Source organism: Mytilus californianus, unplaced genomic scaffold, assembly GCF_021869535.1.
Source record: "Mytilus californianus isolate M0D057914Y unplaced genomic scaffold, xbMytCali1.0.p SCAF_9, whole genome shotgun sequence".
Lineage (NCBI taxonomy): Eukaryota > Metazoa > Mollusca > Bivalvia > Mytilida > Mytilidae > Mytilus > Mytilus californianus.
Window position 1 is genome coordinate 6,816,734 of NW_026262745.1, and position 27,819 is coordinate 6,844,552.

Genomic DNA, 27,819 nt, shown 5'->3' on the forward strand with positions numbered 1-27,819 from the left:
GCCAAATAATCTTCATGGAAATGAGATTTGCCAATGCTTATACAACTGCATACCAAATATCATTGAACTACCACTAGTGGTTCTCCATAAACTGACCTAATCACAAACTAAAACATTATTAACGACACCACTGTCACCAGAAACAGCTTACCTATGTCTAGCATTTTGACTCTGTCAAGGCGAGACAAAAACCATTAATACTCTATATACTATGTTAGTACTGTCTCTTTGAAGTGTGCAAATGTTTTGTGGGATTTGTCTGGAATACCTCAATCCCCAACCTTTATTCCAATCAGATATATAAAAATTGATAAAGAAAAGACTTCAAACGTAAAACAAATAGTTTAACTTGTCTGTCTGGCCATGTCAGCATGTAGCATACATGTACTTATCATGTAATTTGGCTTGGATATATAGAGTTGGTCTCATATAAAATACAAAGCATAATGTAGGAATGTTTGTTTAATGTTTCAAAAATTGTGCTAGTAATTAAAAATGTGTTAACATACTTCTAAATTCTTTGCAATACAGTGAGGAAAAATGTCTACTTCCTGGAAGCTAAAACATACAAGGTTTTAACTATAATCCTATATATTTAAAAAAAAATCAATCTTGCATCTATATACCCTGAACTATCTACTGTTTCCTACAAAATTTTAGCTAAAACAAGACAAAATCACACATTAGAGATTAGTTCCTGTCATACAGAATTTTGATGAAAAAATTACTTCAGTTTCACTTTCTGAAATATCAAAATTCTTCAAACATAGAGAAAAAGTGCAAGTATCAAATGTATCTACATACATTTTTAAAAGTTTGAGGGCTCTGGAATTTAAAGATGAGGAGGATGTGTGGAAATGCAGAAATATCAATATCAATACATTTTGTACTACAAATTAACAAGAGGTTGTCAAGATGACAACAAACCGGGTTTTTATTACATTTTTCAATGTCATTGTTCAAGCAATTAAGGGCCATAACTCAACTTATTGCACATAAATAACTTAAAATGTCATTTTTAATCAATCAAGGACCATAACTCCTGAACCTCAAAAATGAAAATCGTCAATATCAAACTTGACCTCTAATTTAGTCATCAGTAACAACATATCAAAATGCATTTGTTGAATGGTTAATCCAGAAATTGCTAGAGCCACCACCCAATTCAATAACTGGATTTCTGTCTGAAAAACCTGTTTAAAAATATGGAGAAGTGTTATTTTTTAAAATTACATTATACCTAAAACCATCTCTAGTTATTCCAGCAGAAAATGAATGTCATAATGAATAAAATAACACTGAAATGTGGAGCATTGGATTATAATCAATATGAAGGTAAAATTTATAGAACTGCTTGATTGACTGATGAACAATTGAACATGTACAATATGAACTTATATGTTGGATAGGAAGATATATACATGTATATAATCTGGTAAAAACAATAATTTAAAAGAGTATTCTTGTGCTTTTTATACATAGATTATACAAGGGCAAAAAATCCAAAACATGCATAGCAAAACAGAGCTTGGACGGATTTGTTATTTCAAAAACTTAACAATGATATAATATATCTAACAACTACAAAATATGAAAAAAATACTCATAAAATAAATAATCTGTTGCATATAACATATCATATACTTATGGAATGTAAACTGCTACAAACATTTTTAACTATTCAATTTAAACACAATGGCTCAACGTCTGTGTTACTTTAGGAAAAAAATACAATGAATTACTGTGATTTCCCAGTTAAATAAAAACAGATAATTTCACTCCTCTGACTTCATACAATGTTGCATCGTAACGATTTTGGGAATGTATAAAAAAAGATATAGTTCCCTGTATTTTCTACTTTATTTCCATTAAAAACCACATGGTCAATGTTATAAAAAGAATAAATAATGGAAGAATTCAATTTAAAAAAAATATTCAATTCATGATCGAAAAACACTGATATTTTACTCAAGCGCTACATGCATTCGTGAATTACTGTCTTGTTCTGTCACTTGTTGCATATTTTTCGATATTTGAATTCTTCTATTAGTTCTTCTATAAATGTACCTGTAGCTCTTGATGATTGATTGAAAGCTTAAGTGAATTGAATTGATAAATGATTAATGTACTTTTCACTGTGTATTTCATGTGGATAAATTTTTCTGGTTGGATTAAAACTTTGGAGCTTTGAGTATAATTCATTTTAAGTGAAATTTGTGTTTCCTCTCTGAACTATGTGGTTCATTTAAAAATAAAGAATTATGAGAAATTAATTTACTCTTAATTGCAGAAATTAAAGAACCCTAGTGAGCGCGCTCACATACCCCACGTCCCCACATTGTCATTGGAGAAATAAAACAAGTGTAAGAAAAAAAAATTGTATCAGATCATAATTTCCTGTCAATATGCACATCTACATAGTATGTCCTTATTATCTACACAGTTTCATGAAATTCTGTTGTGTGGTTTGAGAGGAGTTGCGATGACAAAAGGTTGCAGTAGTATATTGGGCAAATAAGTTCAAAGGGGCGTAACTCCTGGAAAAAAAATTGAATCGTAATTTCCTGTCGATATGCACATCTACGTAGTATGTCCTTATTATCTGAAAAGGTTTCATGAAATTCTGTTGTGTGGTTTGAGAGGAGTTGCGATGACAAAAGGTTGCAGTAGTATATTGGGCAAATAAGTTCAAAGGGGCGTAGGTGTTGTTAATCTGCCAAAAGTTGCTCAACGGTAATGATGTTCAAACTTGACCAATATATCATGATTATACACTTATGTATCAAAAATATAGATCAATATCTGCAGACAAAGAAAAAAAAGACTGTTTGTTTCAGAAGGAGGGACGGATCACTTCATTTCGGGCATAATGATGTTCATTAAGAAAAAAATAATATAAAAATACCAAGCTTTATGTAGATACATAAATTACAGAAGCTCAAAGGTGCATTAACAATGTTTCCACTATAATAGCATTATGAAAATAATCTTTCTTTGGTTGAAAAACAGACATTTGGCAATAATTCCCCCAAAAATGTATGCAAATGTCTTCTTTTTTTAACCAGACCTCCAAAAGTTGGGCAAAACACAGGAAAATGCTTCAATCAATTAATATTGCCTAACTTGATAACCAGGAAGTTCTCCATGGAAGTACAACCATGGGAGCAAACATTACTAGCATTGTTGCATAGAAATCTTGGAATTTAATTGCTAAATTTAAAAGAGAGATCCTGTATGAATAATCTAATATGACAAAAGACTAGATTAACAATTGTGACAAAAATAAATATTTCCACCGATTAAATTCTTTCTGAATGACAAAATTTAGCACATGTATAATACTAATTGTTTATTCTAGCCAGGACTAGTGCCAATGAGGAATCAGAATGGGTTAATCCTCAGTCCAGATCCAGTAGGTGAGAAAGGGTTGACTTTAGCCCACATCAATGCTTCATTGGGAGATACAGCTGATTTACCATCTTCCAAGAAGTAGGCCAAACCCTGCAAAAAAGTAAAAAATTCATGATGAGAGTAATCAACATTGTTTGGTAGGTGGCTGAGTATAACATGAGCATCAAATGATCTAATTCAGCAGTGTTGCATTATGGTAATGTTACTGTTTTGAACTTCTGATTGGTCAAGATGTCAATTATGAAGACACTGAGGCAACGCAACATAATTTACACAGCTGGATTTTCTGAATTGGTCCATTTGTACAATATGATCATGACGTCTATAAATTTGTATTATTCTCATTGATATAGTAGCATTTATAAGTGCTTAATTGTAAGTAAATAATTGATTGTTGTTTGTGATTCTTCCAGTGACAAATATTTCATGTATGTTCAGGACTATATAAGTAAATAAAATGCTCCGCTGGATGCAGCTTGATACGACCGCAGAGGTCAAACCCTGAACAGTTGGGGCAAGTATGGACACAACATTCAAGCTTGATACAGCACTGAAATTGGACTGTGATTAAATATTTGACACAGCATAGGTTTCTGACACAGAATGAATGTGGTCTAAGAACTTAATTTTTTTTAATTTACCTATTCAAACCATATCATTATTATTTGCTTTTATATATAAATCAGAAATAACCAATTTAAAATGGAAAATTTTAAAGAAAAAAAAGGAAAAAAAAATCCCCCCCCCCCAATTTTTTGAACCCCCTTATGATTCATCACCCCCAAACTCAATCCCAACCTTCCCTTTGTGGTATGGTACATTGCAGTACAATTTCAGAGAGATCCATACACTTGAACACAAGTTATTGTCTGTAAACTATAAAAATGCTTATTTTTGGCCCCTTATTCCTAAACTTTTTGGGCAATTACCCCCAAACTCAATTCCAGCTTTCCCTTTGTGATATGGAACCTTGTATTACAATTTCAGAAAGATCTATACACTTACACACAAGTTATTGTCATGAAACTAGAAAAATGCTTGTTTTTTGCCCCTTTTTTTGCCCCTAATTCCTAAAATTTTGAGACAATTACCCCCAAAATCAATCTCAGCATTCTCTTTGTGATATGGAACCTTGTGGTACAATGTCAGAGAGATCCATACACTAACATACAAGTTATGTCTGGAAGTTACAAAAAAAAATATTTTTGGCCCCTTTTTGGTCCCCAATTCCTTAACTGTTGGTACCATAACCCCCAAAATCAATCCCAACCTTCCTTTTGTGGTATTGAACCTTATGGTAAAAATTCATAGAGATCCATTCACTTAAACTAAAGTTAGAGTGTGAAAACCAATGTTTCTTTGGACGACGACGACAACGCCAACGTCATACCAATAAATGACCGCAAAATTTTTTTGCGGTCCTATAATGAGTCAATGCTCAAGGCCACCTTTAATTACAGATTTCTTCAACTGTGATAACTGCATTTTTAGCGAAGTCCAAAGAGATAACATCCACAGATCTTTTTTACTTTAAGGTTAGGTACTGGAAATAAATAGTATCTGGGCTACGGATATAAATACATGTAGTGCGTTGTGGCAACTACCTATACGGCTAGAGTATCTTGGATTAAAAAACAAGAATGTGTCCATAGTATACGGATGCCCCACTCGCACTATTATTTTCTATGTTCAGAGGACTGTGAAATTGGGGTCAAAACTCTAATTGGGCATTAAAATTAGAAAGATCATATCATAGGGAACATGTGTACTAAGTTTCAAGTTGATTGGACTTCAACTTTGTCAAAAACTACCTTGACCAAAAACTTTAACCTGAAGTGGGACAGACGGACGGACGGATGAATGGACGCACGCACAGACCAGAAAACATAATGCCCCTACTACTATCGTAGGTTGGGCATAAAAAGTCCAATTTCCCAAGCCTTTGTTATATATTTAGATAAAAGGTAAGCTGTTGTAGAGTATCCCGAGAGTGATAAGCTCTAACATGCACATTCAAGTTTTGAGTAATTCAAATAACTGAGTGCTCTCAATAAACATGATATAAGCCAGCAAGCAGAATAGGACTTACATATATGGGGTAAGGTTTTGGTAAGTTAAAGGAGTAGGTGCAGTAAGGGCACAATTTGACCCAGATGTTAGGTCATTTTTTCAAGATTAAAAGAGTTTCAAGTTTATACATAAACATGTGAGAAAGTGAAATAGCATTGTAATTTACACCTAAAATATACCAAAAATAGAAGTTTTCGCAATAGTTGGAAAAATCTTCTGCATACAACAAACCAGCTGTTTAAGTCAGGAAAGTTTGCTTTATTTCAGAAAGAGAATGTTACAAAAATAATTTTCATTGACAAATGTGCTATCATATATGTTTCCAGTCCTAAAAATCAATGGAAATGTGCTTGTTTATATTGAATTTTGGTGGAAAGATTATGACAAAATTTATGTTAATTTTGACATTAGAAATAAGGAGGACATGTAAATTTCCCAAAAAATGACCTATTTCCTGTTTGTTTTAACTATGCTTCATTGTGATAACAGCCATTTAATTCTAATTTGATATTTCAAGAGATCTATGGAAAAATTTGGGCAAAGAATTCATAAGCAGAATGTCATTACTTGTCAGAAATAGGAGCCATATTTGGGCCCTACTGAACTTACTCCTTAAACGGTCTTTGTATATTTGCATCCATTTGTTTTTCGTTTTTGAGATATCAAAATAAAAAAACTTAAACACAAAAGTGTTTTTTTGTTCGCTTTTGGTATCTTAAAACAAATAAACTGCTGACACAGAGATTTGTCTCGCCTATAGGCATAAAATTCAGACAAAGACAATCTGATGGACAGCAACATTGCTTATTAATTCAGTCACTGGACTATGATCTAGTGCGCAGGGCCTGAAAATGGTCAGACAGTGATCTAACTTTAAAGAAAATATGGTTTTTTATTGTAAGTACATGTAGTTCCTATCAATACAACTTAAGCAGAAAAACTAAACATTGAAAATTGAAAATTAATTAAAGTCACTGGACCATGTCCTAGGGGGGCAGGGCCTCACAATAATCATCAAAATGATATGTACTGATAGTAATGGAACTTTATACAAAATATCATTGATCTATCACAAGTAGTTCTTATCAAACTGACTTAGCAGAAAAACTTAACATTGAAAATAGCTAATGAATCAAAAGTCACTGGACCATGTCCTAGAGCTCAGGGCCTCAAAATAGTCATCAAACTGATATGTACTGATAGTAATGCAACTTTATATTAAATATCAATGATCTATCACAAGTAGTTCCTATCAAACTAACATAAGCAGAAAACTTAACAATTGTTGAAGTCGTCACAGGAGCTATAGGTGTAATACCACCATTGATTTTCCCCAATTAGTCTTTGTTAAATTTGCACTTTTCAAAAAATTGTGCAGAATTTATCTTTGTTTCAAATAAAGAAATACTTGGCATGAGTAAAGTTTTATCCTGTCCAGTACTATAGAAAAAATTTAACAAAACATTTCATTGCATATAAGAAAATAACCATCACTGGAAGTTAACCAATCAAATTTTCCCCCTTTCTTAACCTGTGTACAAGCTTTAGTAACCATTTAACCTCAAATTTCCAAAATATTCTATAGAAACCCCAAATAAAAAAATAATGGTGCTTTGAAATACCCAAGATATATGTTTATGACCCAGAAGTGTTTTACTGCAATGAAATGTAGGATCAATTACCTACAACTGTCAAATTTAAGGGAATATTTTTTTTCGACCTATTTTCGTATGCAACCGGATGTGACGTACTATGATTTGGTGGTATTACACCTAAAGAAGACTTTTTTGTTAAATAAACTGAATGTGACTTTTTTCCTTTGTAATACTGGTTATTTCAAGCATTCCTGTCAAGTTTTGTCTTAATCAGTTCAATAGTTTGAGAAAAATCTAGTATAATGTAAGACGACATCTACACCGATTGGAGCAAAATTTCTTCGAAAAATCCAAACCCAGCCGCATCATGATAGAATATAGTGTGGACCAATGAATGATCAAATATTTATCTCATCTGCCTACAAACAGTTGAATATGATACAAAAGATGACTTTAGGATGATAAATACTACTAATGGACCTCTTTGTCTTCCTTATAAGGTCTCTTTTGGTCCATTTATACCTCTCATTTCCTCAAAATTTCTACTTTTTAGGCCAATAAATAAAAATTTTGGGGTAACTTTCACTCATTTATGATAGAAATGTTATAATAAATGATTAATTGAAGTATTCAAGCTGAATGAATTATCCGTATAAAAGTTTACTGTCTCAAAGGAGGTTTCAATAAGTCCTTACGTAAAACTTAAATTTACGCCGCGTTCCAGAGACGGACATAAAAAGCGTCTCTTTTTGGTGAATAATTTGTTGTTACTGCTTTTAAAATAATTTCATTTACTTAAAACTATATATTTATTAAAGTATTTCTTAGGAAAATTTTTCTAGTATAGCAGAATATAAGAAATAAGGAGAAAAAACTCCCCAATACTCTAAGTATGGCTTGTTCTGTAAACTAATATTCATGGTAAAGTCCTATTACAAGGAAATTTTTTCATAAAATGTGTTTTGGAGACTCAATCCACTCAGAATATTTCATTATTTGTAATATTTCACTTAAATAGCAAGAAATTTTAACACATGAGAGTACTCACAAGGTCAAAGGTGCATGTACAGCTTCCCATATTACTGTGGATTCATTATTATTCGTTGGATACCAATTTTCGTGGATTTCATGGGTACAAGTGAACCACGAAATTAAATGTTCAACGAATGACATATTTTGTATAGGCTTGTACGCAGACTTTCGGTCAAACCACGAAATTAAATATCCACGAACATGCAAATTTTCACTTATCCACGAAAATTGGTACCCACGAAAATAAATGAATCCACAGTAGGTGTAATACCACCATTGATTTTCCCCTATTAGTCTTTATTAAATTTGCACTTTTCAAAAAATTGTGCAGAATTTATCTTTGTTTCAAATAAAGAAATACTTGGCATGAGTAAAGTTTTATCCTGTCCAGTACTATAGAAAAAAATTCACATAACATTTCATTGCATATAAGAAAATAACCATCACTTGAAGTTAACCAATCAAATTTTCCCCCATCTAACCTGTGTACAAGCTTTGGTAACCATGTAAACTCAAGTTTCCAAAATATTCTATAGAAACCCCAAATAAAAAAATAATGGTGCTTTGAAATACCCAAGATATATGTTTATGACCCAGAAATGTTTTACTGCAATGAAATTTAGGATCAATTACCTACAACTGTCAAATTTAAGGGAATATTTTTTTTCGACCTATTTTCGTATGCAACCGGATGTGACGTACTATGATTTGGTGGTATTACACCTATAGCCATCGCTGGAAAAGCAATCCCTTATGATGTCTTGCTTTCCTTGACTTTCGTGGCAGGCAAGATAAAAATTATGCTTCTAATCAGTTTCACCGTTCTGTTTTATTTTCTTTAAAATTGTATGTAAATTTATAATAATACAAGCATCCTGAGAGTATAGCATAGCAATACATAGTCCCCTACTGGTTAAAAATTTATTGTACTGGAACAAAATGCTAATTTGATCTATAACTTGTCATGGTGTAAACTATATAAGAAATATCAAACCATTATTTTTAAGCATGACAAAAAAAAGTGTGGAAAACTGATTATTTGTGTGAATTTGCAAGAACCATAACCATTCAAAATAGTCATCCAAACCGAACGAAATTTGAACTTGAGCTGTAACTTGTCATGGTAACATTTTATGTAAAATAACAATATTTTCATGCATAACAAAACAAAGTTTTGAAAACTGATTATTTGAGTTAATTTTCTAAGTCAAAAGACCCTTATAATTCTGTACAAAATCATCAGACCGGAACAAAATTCAAACTTGATCTGTAACTTGTCATGGAAAAACTGTATACAAAATATCAAATCAATATCTTCAAGCATGACAAAATAAACTGCTTCGCAGCTGGATACCCCCGCAGAGGTACAACCCTGAACAGTTGGGGGCAAAAATGGACACAATATTAAAGCTTGATACAGGTCTGAATTTGGATTGTAATTAAATATTTGACATATTATAGGTTTCTGAATAAATGTAGTCAAAGAACTTGAAATTGGTTATATGAATTGAATTTATATTCAATTAAAGATTTCTTGCTGTTGTGCAATACTTAGTAAATCTGTTGTCAGACTGTAAACAAATAAAGTTCAATTTCTTCTCAATGTCATATTTGAAATTTATGAAAATCAATAGGGAGATTACATCAATAGCTATAAATAATTCATCAAAGTTTCGTGAGATCTGCTGAAAGCATTTTTGAGTTATAGTCCAAAAACTGGAAAATCCCCCCTTTTTTAATGAATAAAACCCCATAACTCAGAAATGTAAAATCTAAAATTTATAAAATTCTAAAGGGAGCTTACGTCAACAGATATAAGCAATTCACCAAAGTTTCATGAGAACTGCTGAAAGCATTTTTTAGTTATTGTTTAAAAACTGGAAAATCCCCCTTTTTTTATGAATAAAACCCTGTAACTTAGAAACGTAACATCTAAAATTTATAAAAATCGAAAGGGAGCTCATGTCAATAGATATAAACAATTCACCAAAATTCCTTGCAAGTTGGTGAAAGCATTCTTGAGTTCTTGTCGGAAAACTGGAAAATCCCCCCTTTTTTAATGAATAAAACCCCAAAACTCGGAAACGGTAAATCTGAAATTTATGAAAAACGAAAGGGAGCTCACGTCAAAAGATATAAACAATTCACCAAAGTTTCATGCATATTGGTTAAAGCTTTTTTGAGTTAATGTCCGACATGTTGACGACTGATGGACGGACAGACGGACGGACTGACAACGGTATACCATAATACGTCACGTAAACGGGCGTATAAAAAGTGCAGAAAACTGATTAATTGTGTGAATTTTCTAAGTGCAAGGACCATAACTCAGCACAAAATCATCAGACTGGAACAAAATTCAAACTTGATCTTTAACTTGTCATGGTAAAACTATATACCAAATATCAATTCAGTATCTTCAAGCATAACAAAAAAAAGTGTGAAAAACTGATTATTAGTGTGAATTTTCTAAGCCCAAGGACCATAATTCTGCACAAAATCATCACACTGGAACAAAATTCAAATTTAATCTGTAACTTGTCATGGTAAAACTATCTAACAAATATCAAATCAATATCTTCAAGCATGAAGAAAAAAAATGTGGTAAACTGATTTTCCAGACTGATGGATGGACAGACAGACGGAGGGATAGAGTGCAAACCTATAGTCCTTTGGACTTTGTTGGCAGGTGACTAAAACAATTGTAGCATATGTATGAGGTCCTTACAAGGATATGATGACCAGTGAAAGAAGTATATTGACTGAGTAGGAAGTCCTAGTCGATATACTTCTTGAAGTTAATATACCTTCATATAGACCTGATACAAAGGCTACAAAAGATTTGTAACTAAGTAACGTTTCAAAAACCATGAAACAAAAAGGTTATTGTTTGATTTGCGGCTTGAGTTGATATAGTATTATGAATTGATATTTCAATGAACAATAAATGCAATGGAAATATAAAATTAAAGTTAATGTGTACATGTTTTGGAAACTGTTTGACTTTGCAGTATCTATACAAATTGAAGGGGAGTGAATTTATACTCACAGTTTTACATTAACAATAAATAATTTCCATGTTCATAAAACATGTAATGTTGTAACAATGTTTTCTTATAGTGGTGACTTTGTATACTGCCCCTTTACTGTTAATTAACTTAATATCTCTCCTTGATTGACAGTTGCTTGCTTTACATCAGGTTACACATTTGAATTGTTCCCCTACGAAAAATATCTCTTAATGACTAAATTCCTTATAATCTAAAATAAATAAAACGTTTTGTAAAATGTCAATTACAGCTGTAAAAAAGCAATTTTAAATGCATATTTTTCCATAATAAGTAAAATAAACTGTAGTTATGAAACAGTTTATCGTTAGTCAGCTTTCGGTTATCTTTCAGCATTTTCTGAAATACTTTGGATTTAAAATTAGCGATATCCTATATCATGACATAAAAAGTTTATTAAGTTGAATTAAAAAAAAGCAGTTTTCATCCCTTTGAAGCCTAATATTTACAGTAGGCCTACCGTACTACGTAAAGATATGAATGTGGTTTACAGAATAATAAATAATAGATTAAAATAAAATGCTCCGCAGGGCGCAGCTTGATACGACCGTAGAGGTCAAACCCTGAACAGTTGGGGCAAGTATGGACACAACATTCAAGCTTGATACAGCTCTGAATTTGGATTGTGATTAAATATTTGACACAGCATAGGTTTCTGACACAGAATGAATGTGGTCTAAGAACTTAAAAATTTTAAATTGGACATTCACCTATTATGGTCCAATATCCAAAATCTAAATACATGTTTAGATTCAACATATCAAAGAACCCCAAGAATTCAATTTTTGATGAAATCAAACAAAGTTTAATTTTGGACCCCGATTTGGACCAACTTGAAAACTGGGCCCATAATCACAAATCTAAATACATGTTTAGATTCAGCATACCAAAGAACCCTAAAAATTCAATTTTTGTTAAAATCAAACTAAGTTTAATTTTGGACCCTTTGGACCTTAATGTAGACCAAATTGAAGACAGAACCAAAAATTAAGAATCTAAATACACGGTTAGATTCGGCATATCAAAGAACCCCAATAATTCAATTTTTGATGAAATCAAACAAAGTTAAATTTTGGACCCTTTGGACCTCAATGTGGACCAATTTAAAAACGGGGCCCAAAATCCAAAAACTTAATACACGGTTAGATTCAGCATATTAAAGAACCCCAAGAATTCAAGAATAAAACCCCATTGAAATTGATCAAGAAATAAGCAATTTATACGAAGTATCTTCTTTTGCACAATACTGTGCAATTGAATATTTCTTGCTATTGTGCAATACTGTACAATTGACAATTTCTTGCTATTGCGCAATATTGTGCTATTGGATATTTCTTGCTATTGCGCAATACTGTGCAATTGAAGATTTCTTGCAATTGCGCAATACTGTGCAATTGAAGATTTCTTGCTATTGTGCAATACTGTGCAATTGAAAATTTCTTGCTATTGCACAATATTTATTATAAAATAATTTACACATCCTGTTTGGTGTGTATCTCCTACCATATCATTATTATTTGCTTTTAAATATTAATCAGAAATAACCAACTTAAAATGGAAAATTTTAAAAGAAAAAAAAAAGGAAAAAAAAAAAAAAATGCTTATTTTTGGCCCCTTTTTGCCCCCCAATTCCTAAACGTTTCGGGCAATTAACCCCAAACTCAATTCCAGCTTTCCCTTTGTGATATGGAACCTTGTAGTACAATTTCAGAAATATCCAAACACTTACACACAAGTTATTGTCATGAAACTAGAAAAATGCTTGTTTTTTGCCCCTTTTTTGGCCCCTAATTCCTAAAATTTTGAGGCAATTACCCCCAAAATCAATTACAGCCTTCCCTTTGTGATATGGAACCTTGTGGTACAATGTCAGAGAGATCCATACACTTACATACAAGTTATTGTCTGGAAGTTACAAAAATGCTTATTTTTGGCCCCTTTTTGGCCTCTAATTCCTTAACTGTTGGTACCATAACCCCCAAAATCAATCCCAACCTTCCTTTCGTGGTATTGAACCTTATGGTAAAATTTCATGGAGATCCATTCACTTAAACTAAAGTTAGAGTGCGAAAACCAATGTGTCTTCGGACAACGCCGGACCATGCCAGACGATGACGACGACGCCAACGTCATACCAATATACGACCAAAAAATTTTTAATTTTTGCGGTGGTATAAAAATGAATAAAAATAAATAGGTATACAAAAATAATGAATAGAGAATAATCAGAAAAATTAAAGAATACAGAACTGAAGACCAATCCAGCCAGACCCTCATGGACTTTAAACTTCTTTGTGCAAACAATATTTAAAGATGTTAGTCACCCGTGAATTTTACAAATAATATGAAACATAACAGTAATGTAGAATTATTTAGTTGTTTTGCTATTGTCTGTATTTGTTTTGCTTGGTGCATTTTATGTACACACTGTTGACCAAATCAGAGTAGATGTAAATGTGTTACGTGAAGAATTAAATGAGATTAAAAAAGGTAATAAAAAAAAGTCAAGAGTATATGTATATACAAGAGCTATACCATGATACTGGTATATAATTTAAATCAAACTTTTGATAGTCTTTACAATTATTCAATGTGTTTTTGTCTTTACAATGATAATAGAAATCAGTTGTAAGATTATGTTGATAAGAGTAAATACAAATAAGTTAACATATATCTAAAATAATTTAATTAAATCCCCACCAGAAGAAAAGAAAAGTAAAAGCAAAAAGGGTACCCAAATTGGTTGTGAAAAAGAATAGAATTGAGAATGGAAATGGAGAATGTGTCAAAAATACAACATGTGGAGGGTAGAGATCTCACGAACATTTTAGCGCCTGTCCCAAGTCAGGAGCCTCTGGCCTTTGTTAGTCTTGTATGTTTTTTTTTTTATTTTAGTTCATTTATATGTTTTGGAGTCTAGTGTGATGTCAATTTTCACTGAACTAGTACACAATTTTATTTAGGGGCCAGCTGAGGACCAACTCTGGGTGCAGGATTTTCTCACTGCTTTGATTTGATTTTGATTTTTGGTGTTGTAACGCCACTTTTAAGCACCGTTTTTGGGCTATTTCGTGGCGGCCAGTTTTATTGGTGGAGGAAGCCGGGGTGCCCAGAGAAAACCACCAACCTTTGATAGGAAAACTGACTATCCTAGTCAATTAAGATTGGAGTTGAGTCCACCCGCACGAGCGGGGTTCGAACTCACAACCTCAGTGTTGACTGGCTAGTGATTACAGTAGTAACTACTTAGACCACTCGGCCACCGAGGCCCCTCTCACTGCTTTGAAGACGCATTGGTGGCCTTCAGCTGCTATCTGCTCTTTTTTCAGGTTGTTGTCTCTTTGAAATATTTTCCATTTCCATTCTCAATTTAATCATATTATGCTTATCAAAATTGACTCCAAATATCAAACAAAGGGGAACAAATAGGCTGATAAAATCGATTTTATGTTGTTTTGCTTTTTCTGCTAAGATTAATTTCACCAACAAAAAATGACATAAAGGTATAATATGCTACATGTATTCGAAATTGATTGTTGGTGTCATAAAATAAAAACAATATTTGTATCAACTAATTTTGTTAGATTTTTTAAAAGAATCTTTTAATGCTAGGATTTCAACTAAAATTGATATGTAGCTATAGTAACAATATGCTTTTCCTTATTGATTTTTTGTTTTCAGTATAGGTAAAAGCTTACTTTCTGTTTAAACAATCACAAAAGATGAAAAATCTTTCTCCAAAATTTGATACAAAGGTATGAAATTTTTTCCAAACTGATTCACCATATCAAAGTTCTAAAAACATAATATGTACTGGTTAACATTTTTATGAAATGGTCGACAAAATATTTTCCAAAAACTGGATTAATGTTTGGTCTCCCTGAGCAATTCCATTATCAGAAATTTATGGATCTAAATAAGATGTGGCAGATTTTCATCCTGGATGTTTGTGTAGTATTGGCTGATGGACCTTAGTCATCAATTCAAATTATCTTAATTACCAACTTTTCAAAAACTTAAAAGTACTGATCATTCACCACCGCCACCACCACAACAACAACAACAACAACAATACTTTATTTTAAGAGGGTTACACAGTTAGCTATATAACTAATCTTCCCACCACCACCACCAGCTATATAACTAATCTTCCCTGAGGCCCTCATCATAAATAAAAAATTTGTAAGGGTTACGCGGAACCCAGTGTCTCGCCTACTTTTGCTGTTGTCTATGTTTTCAGTATGAAAGTCGCAGGCTCAACAAAAATGGGTAAAAACTTTCCTCTAGATACTATCTTTTGATTGTAAGAAGCTTCTGTCCAAGTTTGGTAAAAATCCAGGATGGTTTATGAATCTAATAAATGTTTTAAAAACTTTAACTGCAGACTGTATGTAATGTTAACTGGAAGAAAAACTAAGTCCATTCATAAGTAAGATACAGAAAAACAGGAAATAACTTTTTACAAAATTTCCTTCCAGATACTAGCTTTTCATCATAAACAAGCTTCTGTCCAAGTTTGGTACAAATCCAGGATAGTTTAAGAAAGTTATTAAAATTTTTAAAACTTGAACCACAGAGTGAAATTCAATGTATTGTTAACTGGCAGAAAAACTAAGTCCATTTATAAGTAAAATACGGATAAATAGGATTTTTGTTTTTTACAAAATTTACTTCTGGATACTATCTTTTGATCATAAACAAGCTTCTGTCCAAGTTTGGTAAAAATCCAGGATAGTTTAAGAAAGTTATTAAAATTTCAAAAACTTTAACCACAGAGTGAATATTTGTGGACGCCGCCGACGGAATGTAGGATCGCTATGTCTCGCTTTTGCCACAAAAGTCGCAGACTCGACAAAAATCATAAACAAAATGCAAACATATACATTGCATACATTAATATAAAAGTCAAGTATGATAATAATGTTCAATACAACTCGATAAAATGTTATGAAAAAAATAAACGTGATGACATAATCAGTTTTCAATATTTTTTCAACAGGTTGATTTCAATAAGTGATCTGTTATTTTGTATTTGAAAGAATTAACATTTGTAATATTTCTTAACGGTATTGACAAATACTTCACAAAAATGGTCCAGAATACATAAAAGATTTTTTGAACAATTCTATTTTTGGTTTAACTTTTAAGATTGTAAAAGTCTTCTTCAAATATTATTGATTTGTGTATACTTTAACACCTGGGCTAGTTTGAAAACTTAACCCAACTTGAGTGGGTTACATGGCTAAGATTCAAGTTACTTTCACTGGAACAAGGAATTATTTGAATCTGAAATAATTTTGACTTCTTGAAAATTGATAAGAAATGTATGATGAAAACTAAACAAGTTAAATATAGATATAAGAAGATGTGGTATGAGTGCCAATGAGACAACTCTCCATCCAAGTCAAAATTTATAAAAGTAAACCATTATAGGTCACAGTACGATCTTCAACACGGAGCCTTGGCTCACACTGAACAGTAAGCTATAAAGGGCCCAAAAAATCACTAGTGTAAAACCATTCAAACGGGAAAACCAACGGTCTAATCTATATAAAAATATGCATGCATGGCTGAGGTTAATTTGACTTTCCCTGATATTTCAGAATGAACTAACTAACCCATCTTCCCAAATTGGGTTAGTTTCCATCATACATTTCTGATAAATTTTCAGAAATCAAAATTATTCCAGATTCAAAAAATTCCTTGTTTATGATATTTCAGTATGAATTAACTAACTCCCCTTAGCCACGCTTACCCTCCTTAATTGTATTAGTTTTCATCATAAATTTTTATCAATTTTCCTGAATTCAAAATTATTCCAGATTCAAAATATCTTTGTTTAGAGATTAACATGTATTCTTCAACAGATGTCTATGCAATATGTCAAGCTCTAAAACTTCTTGCGTTAAATCAAGTTGTGAATGATTATTCAGAAACCATCAAAGACCTGCCACCAAGTAACAACAAGAAACATTACAAGTAAGATATTTCAAGTTTTATTTCTATTTTCAGAACACAGGAAGGGAGCAGTATTTTTTGCTTTCCTTAAAGGAAACACAGATTTTGCTGGAAATGATGTTTTAACATTTGATGAAGTGACCACAAATATTGGTCAAGCATATAATCCAAAGACAGGAGTATTTACAGCACCGAAAAATGGAGTCTACATGATATCATGCGTTTTGATGGCAACTTCTTCAAACCATTTCCATTATTATTTGTACAAAAACAACAGCATGTTCTCATTTGGGTTCACCAGCAGGTCAAGTGTTCATTATGCTAGCTCCAGCACTAATAACTGGATTATTGAGCTAAAAAAGGGGGATCAAGTGTACATAAAACACAGATACAATGGAAATGAAAAACTCCATGGAGATCATCATTCTTATTTTTCTGGTTTTCTTATACAATAAATTATCTTATAACTTCATCATTTTGTCTTTATTAATAAAATTGAGAATGGAAATGGGGAATGTGTCAAAGAGACAACAACCCGACCACAGAACAGACAACAGCAGAAGGCCACCAACAGGTCTTCAAATTCACTTAAAATACAGCAGGTTTCCAAAAAAATAATGCATTTATCACTCAGATAACCATCACTTATATAATTAATCACATTTATCATATATATTGTACTAAATACAGAATTTTTTTATATTCAATTAAAGAACCTTAGTGAGCGCGCTCACATACCCCATGTCCCCACATTGTCACTGGAGAAATAAAATAACTGTAAGAAAAAAAAATTGTATAAGAAAAAAAAATTGAATCATAATTTCCTGTCGATATGCACATCTACATAGTATGTCCATATTATCTACAAAGTTTCATGAAATTTTGTTGTGTGGTTTCAGAGGAGTTGAGATGACAAACTGTTGCAGTAGTACATTAAATTAAATAAGTTCAAAGGGGCGTAAATCCTAGAAAAAAAATTGAATCATAATTTCCTGTCGATATGCACATCTACTTAGTATGTCCTTATTATCTACAAAGTTTCATGAAATTCTGTTGTGTGGTTTCAGAAGAGTTGCGATGACAATCTGTTGCAGAGGTATATTGAAGCAAATAAGTTCAAAGGGATGAACTCCTAGAAAAAAAATTGAATCTTAATTTCCTGTCGATATGCACATCTACGTAGTATGTCCTTATTATCTGAAAAGGTTTCATGAAATTCTATTGTGTGGTTTGAGAGGAGTTGCGATGACAAAAGGTTGCAGTAGTATATTGGGCAAATAAGTTCAAAGGGGCGTAACTCCTGGAAAAAAAATCGAATCGTAATTTCCTGTCGATATGCACATCTACGTAGTATGTCCATATTATCTACAAAGTTTCATGAAATTTTGTTGTGTGGTTTCAGAGGAGTTGAGATGACAAACTGTTGCAGTAGTACATTAAAGTAAATAAGTTCAAAGGGGAGTAACTCCTAGAAAAAAAATTGAATCGTAATTTCCTGTCGATATGCACAACTACCGTAGAAAGGCTTGTATAGTCCGCGGTTTTATTCTCCAAAATTGGACCTTCCAGACGGGGTGCGGACTATAGAGTACAATAAGCAAGAAATAAGAGAAAAATTTCAATTTCGCGGGCGAGGTTGTTTGTTTACGTTCCGCCATCTTTGTTATTTATATTGTAGAGGGCGCTCTTATCATTTTTCAAACTAATAATTTTAACTCATCCATATTAATAAGTTATTTCTATTCAATATCAAATTAATACTGATAAATATAAAAACTAAACCTTTCATTACAAATTTCTCGTTTCTTTTCAATGCATTGGTTGAAATAAACTGGTATCTGCTTGATTGAAACGATACAAACATAGTGAAAAAGACAACTGTAAACCAGCTTAGAATTTGTAAACTACAAAACGTAATCGGTCATTGTTCGTTCCGTTTTGGTGTTTCATACTGACTAATATGGTTTGTATTAGCTTAAGACCCTTCAAACATTAATGTGATAGATATATTAAAGACTGTTTTACAAAAAGATGGAACTGTTTTACTTTCAAAGTCGTATTAAAGTGATATCTGTTATGTACGGATTTCGACTCTCACCGGTTAATTTCTTCTTTTACACGTGCTTTTTAAACTTCCTGTTTAAACATACACAAGTTTCTAAATTGTTTTTTAAGTGAATTAAACTTATTTTAAGAATCATGAAGCGTTCTAGAATCATTTACAAGCAGTTTCAGCTTCTGAAACAAGAAAATACCGCAAACGACCGCACAGGATTTGAAATTACCGGAGTTTCATTAGACCTTTTCTAACAGTTACAAAAAGTTTTTTTACCTAAAATTTCGTGGGGAGAAGGGGGTGCGGACTATGTACCACTGCGAACTATACAAGCCTTTCTACGGTACATTGTATTTCCTTATTATCTAAAAAGGTTTCGTGAAATTCTGTTGTGTGGTTTGAGAGGATTTGCGATGACAAGAAACAGGACTGACGGACTGATGGACAGACGGACGGACGGACAGACGGACGGACAGACGGACGGGTCAAAAACATTATACCCTCCGCAACTCGTTGCGTGGGGTATAATAAATTCTCTTTTCTCAAGTCTGTATCATCTACCCTGTATCGCATACCCTGTATTGCATAGCTAAACCCGTATCCCATACCATGTATCGCACGCCTTGAGCTTTTTCCTAGGCTTTGTTCGGTCTCCAATGTTATGTCATCAAGACGTGACGTCACATGTAGAATAACGTCAAATTTGGACAAATTACGTCTAGTTGCCGTCTATCCTGGCATAATACAAAATGTCATCGCAATACATAAGTGTCAGCAAGAGAGCTAAGCAGTAGTCTGTTAGCGGACAACCATCTAGTTTTGAGGGGGCTGAATGGGAGAGCTAGCAAATTTGATGAGGTCAGAATATGTATTTCAAACATAAAGCAGCTAGATTATTTATGTTAGGGAACGACCATTTAACTTCAAGGGAGGTCAAGCAGATGACAAAAAATAGTATTCTGAATGCAGATTTCCCCCATACCTACTAGTGTTAAATTTTAGAAAAAAAAATTTGATAGATAGTGTCGAAAAACTAAATTAATTTGTTTGCGCTTTACGTGAAAAAATTCTGACTCTGATATATGGAATTTACTGACCCCTTATATATCGTATTACGTCACTATAGCACACTGTGTAACACATTTATCTTATCTACTATCTTAACATGTGGTATTTAGACTAAGTGGCCTATCAAAGTGATCAAGTCTTCAGTGTTACAAAGCAAATAGTTCGATTGGTCTACACAAAAATGATTTATAAATTTATTTCAATCGTTCCTCTTCAATTTCTTTGTCTGTTGAAACCTTTCAGATTTTTCATCAACAACATGTCATTTTTACACCACTTATAATCCTGTATTGAAATAAACATGCTTACTTACTCCATACAAAATATACAGAGTCACTTTGAACCATTCATATTCCTAGAAATGTAAAGGAGTTAAGATAAATATTCTTACAAACACTACTTCTTGAATAAGTTTATGAAGACTTTATGGGAAAGTTGGGAACAACTTTTTAAAAAGTTCCTTTGTATATTACATGCACTACTTCAGTCCATTTACAAAAGAGGGGCGAAAGATACCAGAGGGACATTCAAACTCATAGACCAAAAATAAACTGACAAAGCCATGGCCAAAAAAGAAAAAGACAAACAGACAAATAATAGTACAAACGACACAACATAGAAAACTAAAGACTAAGCAACACGAACCCCACCAAAAACTGGGGGTGATCTCAGGTGCTCCTGAAAGGGTAATCAGATCCTGCTCCGTTGTTGGGGTCTGGGTAAGTTTCCAAATGATTTCAGTATAAAACAGTTGTATTCCCCTATTGGCGAAGGTGAAGGAGACTACAGGTTTGCACTCTGTCTATCCATCTGTCAGACAGTCTGTAAGTCTATGATGTCTGCACATGTTTTGTAATGCTTGAATCTATTCATTAGATATTTGGTATATAGTCCTATTACAAGAAGATGCAAATCAAGTTTGAGTTTCATTCTGGTTGAGTAAATATCTAATTTCAGGCAGATAGATCTTGACCTGATGAACATTTTTATCCTATGTCAGATTTGCTCTAGTTGCTTTAGTTTCAGAGAATTATAAGCCAAAAACTGCATTCTACCCCCATGTTCTATTTCTTGCCATGGAGGTCACCTTGGTTGATGGGCGGGGTCATTGGATACATTTTTTAAACTAGATACCCTAAGGATGATTTAAGCAAAGTTTGGTTTAATTTGGCCCAGTAGTTTCAGTGAACATTTTTGTAAAAGTTAACAGACGACGAGGGACAACAATGGACGACGGACGCCAAGTGGCATTCTAAACTATTTGTAATAAAATTAAGAAAAATAGCGGTTTGGGACAAAAATTTTAACGGCACTACATTGATTTAACTAGAGGATTTTGGATATCTGACAAAAAGTCAAAAACAAGAGCAGCAAACATCCTTAAATTGATTGTCAATTGACTATTAATTTCAAGATCATAACATTCAGTTAAGATATCAACTTTCATGGTATTTCATGTTACATGTTATTCGATGTATCAAATTTCATTTTAATGAGAAGATTTTGTTTCATCAACATGCAACACACTTAACAAATGATTCTTTAAAATATGTGTTTAGTATTTTGACATTACAAGTGTCTAATTCACTGACAAATTAGCAAACTGTGAATGAGACTTTATCCAACCAATATGTTGTCATATGTAATTTTGGCTGTAACTCTATTATGGAGTTGTTATCATGTAGAGGCTGGCCAATGTGATTCTGTGCAAGGTAAGGTTTTAGAAAACTTTATTATTGAGTAACTGTATGGCTCAATTGAATTTCTATAAACATACCTCTTTCACCTCAGTTACAAATATGAAAGCATAATACTGTAAACGAACTAATTTTTGTCAGTACTTTATTTCGGGTTTTACACTTTCTAGCCCACTTTGGGGCTATTTAATTTCGTGATTTTCTAATTTATTTGATGTATTTTAATAAGGAAAGATCCAAGTTTTACATATTTGCGATGATTTATATTCGCATAATTTTTCTACTCGCGAAAAATAAATCGTTCGGGAAAATAATTCGTTTTACAGTAATGATTGAGGCTGTAGACCAATATGATACTCGAGAGAAATTAAATACAAGTGATTTCCCATTTTAATTTTACTTTTTACAATTTGTTTTAGGAAAGACAACATGTATAACAGAAGATCTTTTAAAAATGTTGATGGGAATGAATAAATGTTCCTGTAAAAGTAAGTACAATTTTATATTAACATTAGTTATGCCAAATCATGTATACGAGGATTCAATAATAATTCAGTATGACTAAAAGGAAATGTATGGTATACTTTAAAATGAGACATAGACAAAAAGAGACAAATAATCAAAATACATCTACAGGTAAACACACATTCTTCAATAGAAACTAAGATCTGCAATAATATAACAAATTTCTGTTTGCAGGCCACAGACAGGGAGCAGTATTTTTTGCTTTCCTGAAGGCAACTACAACTTTTGCTGGAAATGATGTACTAAAGTTTGATGAAGTGACAACAAATATTGGTGGAGCATATAAACCTGGTACAGGAATATTTACAGCACCTCAAGGTGGAGTCTACATGATATCGTGTGTCATGATGGGAGCTTCTTCATCACATATCCACTATTATTTGTACAAAAACAACAACATGTTCTCAAAGGGGTTCACCAGCAGGTCAACTGTTCATCATGCCAGCCCCAGCACTAATAACTGGATTGTTGAGCTAGAAAAGGGGGATCAAGTGTACATCAAACATAGAATAAGTGGTAGAGAAACAGTCCATGGAGGTCATCATTCTTATTTTTCTGGTTTTCTTATACAATAAATTAATTTTATTACTTCATCATTTGTCTTTATCTCAACTGCAAGTTAACAAGCTAAAGGAGGGGGGGGGGGGGGGGGGCAGGGTCAAGTGTACATCAAACATAGAACAAGTGCAAGAGAAAAAATCCATGGAGGTCAACATTCTTATTTTTCTGGTTTTCTTATACAGTATATTTTTTTTTTTTTACTTCATCATTTTGTCTTTATTTGCATGTTTGCTTAAAAATACAGCAGGCATTCCTACAAAGAATCATGCATTTATCACTCAGATAACAATCACTTATAATTCATCACATATATAGGTAGATGACCATGTGGATAATTTGACTGTCAAAAGACTGTCAAAGTGATTAGGGGTCTGTGCATGGAAGATCATAAATTAAAAGTTTAAAGTGCAGCATGTAAAGACAAAACAAGATTGAAGTACTTCCCCATACCCTTTCCCACCAAAAAAAAAAAAAAAGTATTACACATTAATAACGGAATTTAAAGATATATGAGAGATTTTGTTAATTTTTGTTTATAAGACACATATAATGCCCCCTGGGTTAAAAATGATATATTCTCTGAGATAAAAATGGTATCATCATATAGCGTGTATTTATTTTTACAAACCCTGGTTCCTGAATAAGTTTATGAAGACTTTATGGAAAAGTGGGGAACAACATTTTAAAAAGTTCCTATGTATATTACATCCAATACTTCTGTAAAACACAATGGTTCAAGGTTGAAAATTGTACAAAAACCTTGTTTGTAAGGACACTTACAAAACTTGGGTATCTAGTATATTGGTGAAAAATCCAGTTTTTCAAAATTGGTTGAAATTCCAAAGAAACATAAGACAGACCAATGGTTGTCCATAATTTCTTTTGTTGAAAGTGTTGTTGGGGTTTGGATAAGTTACAAAATGATTGGTCAATACCTATTTCCCTATAAAACAGTTTTATTCTCCTGTTGGAGAAGGTGAAGGAGACTATAGGTTTGCACTCTGTCTGTCCATCCTTCAGACAGTCTGTCAGTCTATATGTTTTCTGCACATTTTGTGTAATGCTTTAATCTACTCATTAAATATTTGGTAAATAGTCCTATTACAAGAAGGTGCAGATCAAGTAAAGTTTGAGTTTCATTCTGGTTGAGCAAATATCTGCAGTAGTGAGCTTTGTACATAGAAAAATTGCTTGAAAATGTCAGTTTTCTGTACCATTTTCTGTTATGCCTGAATTAATTGATTACATATTAGGTAAATAGTTATATCACAACAAGTTGTAGATCAGGTTTTAGTTCCATTTCAATTGAAAAATTTCTGCAGGAGTTATGACCCTTGGACATGGAAAACTCCATCAATTTTAAATCTGTTTTACAGCACTTATTTCTGTATTGCCTGAATAAATTGATTAGATATTTTAGTATATAAGCATATCATAAGAAGTTACAGATCTAGTTTAAGTTTCATTCAGTTGAGTGATTTTTGCCAAAGTTGTGGCCCTGGGGCAGAGATAATTACTAGAAAATATCAGTTTCCTGTAATGCCTGAATCAATTTAATAGATAAGACATTACTTGGGTATATAGTCACATCATAAGAAGTTAACAATAAAGATTGAGATTTGTTCAAGTTGAAAAGTTTTCAGAAGTTGTATTCCCCTAGATATAGACAATTGCTTGAAAATATATGTTTCAAGAAATAACATTAATTCCTCAGGGTTTTGGTCAGGCTTGCAGTGATTAAAAAAAATATCCACATTTTCAAATAAATGATCTGAACTGATAAATGATAAGAAGTAAATTCCAAACTACATCCCAATATGAATTGAAAATTCACCAGACCTTCTTAATTTAATTCTTGTCCCATAAAAGTGTTAACTCATCTAATGTTCTTGTTGGTAGAAAAAATTGTATTGCATTTGCAATTCCTCTCAGAACGCTTGCTTAATGTGATTTACACACAAGATGGATATTGTTTAGGACTTTGTCTTTAGGGACCATATATTTGTCATGTAGTTGACACACTGTCTAGCAACATTTGGACTTTTTTAATATAGATATGGCATGAATGTTCATTGATCCTTAAAGTTTTTTGGTTATGATTTGTATCAAAAACCTTACAGCTTAAAGAGTATTAATGTCTTCATATTTTTCTCATAGCCTAGCATAGTCCATTGAGAGAGTTGAACTGTCTATCAGATCGCTAAAACTCACTATATCTTCCTTTTTCCTGTAATCACAAATATATGTTTATCAGAAGGAGATGGAAGAACCAATTACCAGAAAACTAGAACTCAGTCAATATGACTGGTTCCTGTTATAACAGATACCAGAACGACTGAGTGACAAGGTAGGGCATCACATCCAAACATTATCCTGGTACCTGTCATTACAATGTACTGGACTATAACTTACCATTATCCTGGTTCCTGTTATCACAGATATATGTACATCAGAGTGAGAGGGTAGATGTGAACTGGCTACCAGGTCAGGTCCGACTCCTACTAAACTTTTCTCCACACCAGCTTTCTTTACTAGGTTCTGGAAGTCTGTCAGGATATCTGGTGATACGTTCAAACTTGTTACATCTATCTCAAATGTCAAACTGGAAAAAAAAACATGGCACCAAATGCTAATTTGTTTATAATTCAGTTTCATCAAAACTCATCAAAACCCTTGTACATACATACACACATATATATATTATGATTATGTAACAATATCAAATACCTATTGTAATTATTATCATCTAAATCTTATCACAAGAGCACACACTGAAATTCCGCACCTGATTACTGGGAATGGGAGATAATCCAATGCATACCATGTTCCATTGCCAATAACAAAATGCATTTGATTCTTACAATAAAAATAAAATATGTCACTTCTCCTCCTGACATCTCTAAGTATATTTTCATCTGCATATCTATTGTTCTTTGTTATGTTTCAATCTAATGAACATTAAGGCAAAAATTCCATCAAAACTATAGAATAGTTTACCCTAGGAATAAAGTTTACAGTTCTATATTACAGAATCATAATTTTCTTCTGAATTTTATAAGAAATATCTAAGCAAGTAAAGCTTTAGACAAGGAAAATTCATGATACAGAATAATTGATATCAAACCTCCTTTCGTCTTTATGATTGAGTATTACATTCCATGCTTTCTGTTCTTTCTCTATCATCTGGTCTGTTATAGGCAGTGTTAGATTATGTCTCTGCATCAAAGTTCTGATATAAAAAAATAACAACAACATTATAGGTTTTATTTCAATTTCTGACTTGAAACAATTACTTTCAGGAGTCTAAACTCTCCCTGATGTTCCTTGTTTACATTCCACTTATTACCCAGGGCAGTTATTAGATGCAAAATTAAAATACAGCAAACACATATTCTATAGAATATCACACATTGTTCAAATGTTGTTAAATAGCTACTAAAATATTGTTTTTAATTGTCACAATTTAATACTATTTTGTTGAATTCTTTAATGAAAATATTAATGAAAATATTAATGAAAACACATTGCTATAAATAAAATAAGATTTAGCTCAGTCATTACAAAAAGTCACAATTACAATTCTATATAACATTTTGAAGAAACTCAATTTTTAAAGAATTAATTTTGGAAACTCATTAGTACTACAGACAAATTTGTACTTTAAATGTAGTACTACCTAGAATTATAAATCTAATAAGACAGATGGGTTTTTCGGAAGATTCTTATTGAAGAAATCTTTTAAAATGTAGGGTTATGTTTTGATCATATGCAAAGGGGAAGGTACTTTTTGAGGCTTATTTGGCACTGTAATTTTACACCACATATAAAATTAAGATATATCATTATCACTTGTAAAAGTCCTAATTATGGCTAGGAGAAAATATAAATATGTAGATTGCATTTCATGGCAAAATTTTACTGATAGGGGATTAACAAGATTTAAGCACAAAATAATTTAATTTCAGGGACATTTTGGCTACATTAGCATAGAGCACTAGTGATTCCTAAGCCTAGAATTGTTTTAGCAGCAAGTAGAACACAACAAAATACACAATTCCTGTTTGAGTCATTTCTTTAGGGGGAGTAGTATGCTCTATCACTTTGCATTTGTTTAAACAGTCCATATTTTGAGTAACTTTTCTATTTTATAGTCAGCTATATTTTCGATCGTACAATCAATTAAAAAGAAATATTTTAAAAACAAAAAACGCAATGTTCCATTCAAATACTTAGATTCAACCTTAAATCCTCTACATAGCTCATAGGATGACACACTAAGTATAAAATCTTACCTCGCTAAAGACAACAAAAACAGTACAATCTGATCATATCCTTTCCTGATTGCCATCAGTGCACCGATATACGAACACAAACACAATACTTCATATCTCATCCTGCAAAATAAGTATTATATTTAGATTATAAAGGACAGTAGAAAAATCAATAAAAAAATCTGTATAGATAGGTTTCGAATGACGCAATTTGAGTTACAGTTATTTCCCTTGGGCACCATTTTGGAGGGATAAACACATTTTCTAATTTGACAGACCAAATTGGAACATGAGATACACACAAGTCTGATAAGAGATTCTCACTAGATCTTTGTGATGAATTAAACAAGGTTAAAAGAAATCAAAATTGTTCAGAAAAACTCTTTTTTCTAAAGTCTAGCGGTCAGTACAACAAGTTGAATTTGGCTGATTTATGAAGCAATTTGCGCACTTGCCTCTCCAACATGGTGACAAAAGGGAAGTTACTCTTTCCCACACTGTGTCAAT

The 27,819-nt window shown here is 32.4% G+C and overlaps 2 protein-coding genes across 2 annotated transcripts in view; one reads left to right on the forward strand and one right to left on the reverse strand.

The window, feature by feature from the left end:
* Nucleotides 1–444: 444 nt before the first annotated feature.
* LOC127714955 (WD repeat-containing protein 17-like) overlaps nucleotides 445–27,819 on the reverse strand; it is a 71,470-nt gene continuing 44,095 nt past the window's right edge. The window contains exons 24-27 of the mRNA XM_052220976.1: nucleotides 27,334–27,435; nucleotides 26,166–26,270; nucleotides 25,454–25,643; nucleotides 445–3,501 (exon numbers count right to left, since the gene is read on the reverse strand). Coding sequence (XP_052076936.1) covers nucleotides 3,382–3,501; nucleotides 25,454–25,643; nucleotides 26,166–26,270; nucleotides 27,334–27,435 — 517 coding nt within the window. The 3' untranslated portion in view covers nucleotides 445–3,381. The remainder of the gene's footprint in view (nucleotides 3,502–25,453; nucleotides 25,644–26,165; nucleotides 26,271–27,333; nucleotides 27,436–27,819) is intronic.
* On the forward strand, nucleotides 21,811–23,073 carry LOC127714985 (complement C1q-like protein 3). The gene is made up of 3 exons (XM_052221025.1): nucleotides 21,811–21,970; nucleotides 22,375–22,443; nucleotides 22,655–23,073. Exons 1-3 carry the CDS (start codon nucleotides 21,868–21,870, stop codon nucleotides 23,053–23,055), a joined length of 573 nt encoding a protein of 190 aa, XP_052076985.1. The 5' UTR covers nucleotides 21,811–21,867; the 3' UTR covers nucleotides 23,056–23,073.

Excerpts from the sequence above, each read along its gene's own strand:
- LOC127714985 (XM_052221025.1), top strand. The coding sequence starts at position 21,868 with ATGAGACTTTATCCAACCAATATGTTGTCATATGTAATTTTGGCTGTA. Across the intron at positions 21,971-22,374 it reads CCAATGTGATTCTGTGCAAG|GAAAGACAACATGTATAACA; the intron begins GTAAGGTTTTAG and ends AATTTGTTTTAG. Across the intron at positions 22,444-22,654 it reads GAATAAATGTTCCTGTAAAA|GCCACAGACAGGGAGCAGTA; the intron begins GTAAGTACAATT and ends TTCTGTTTGCAG.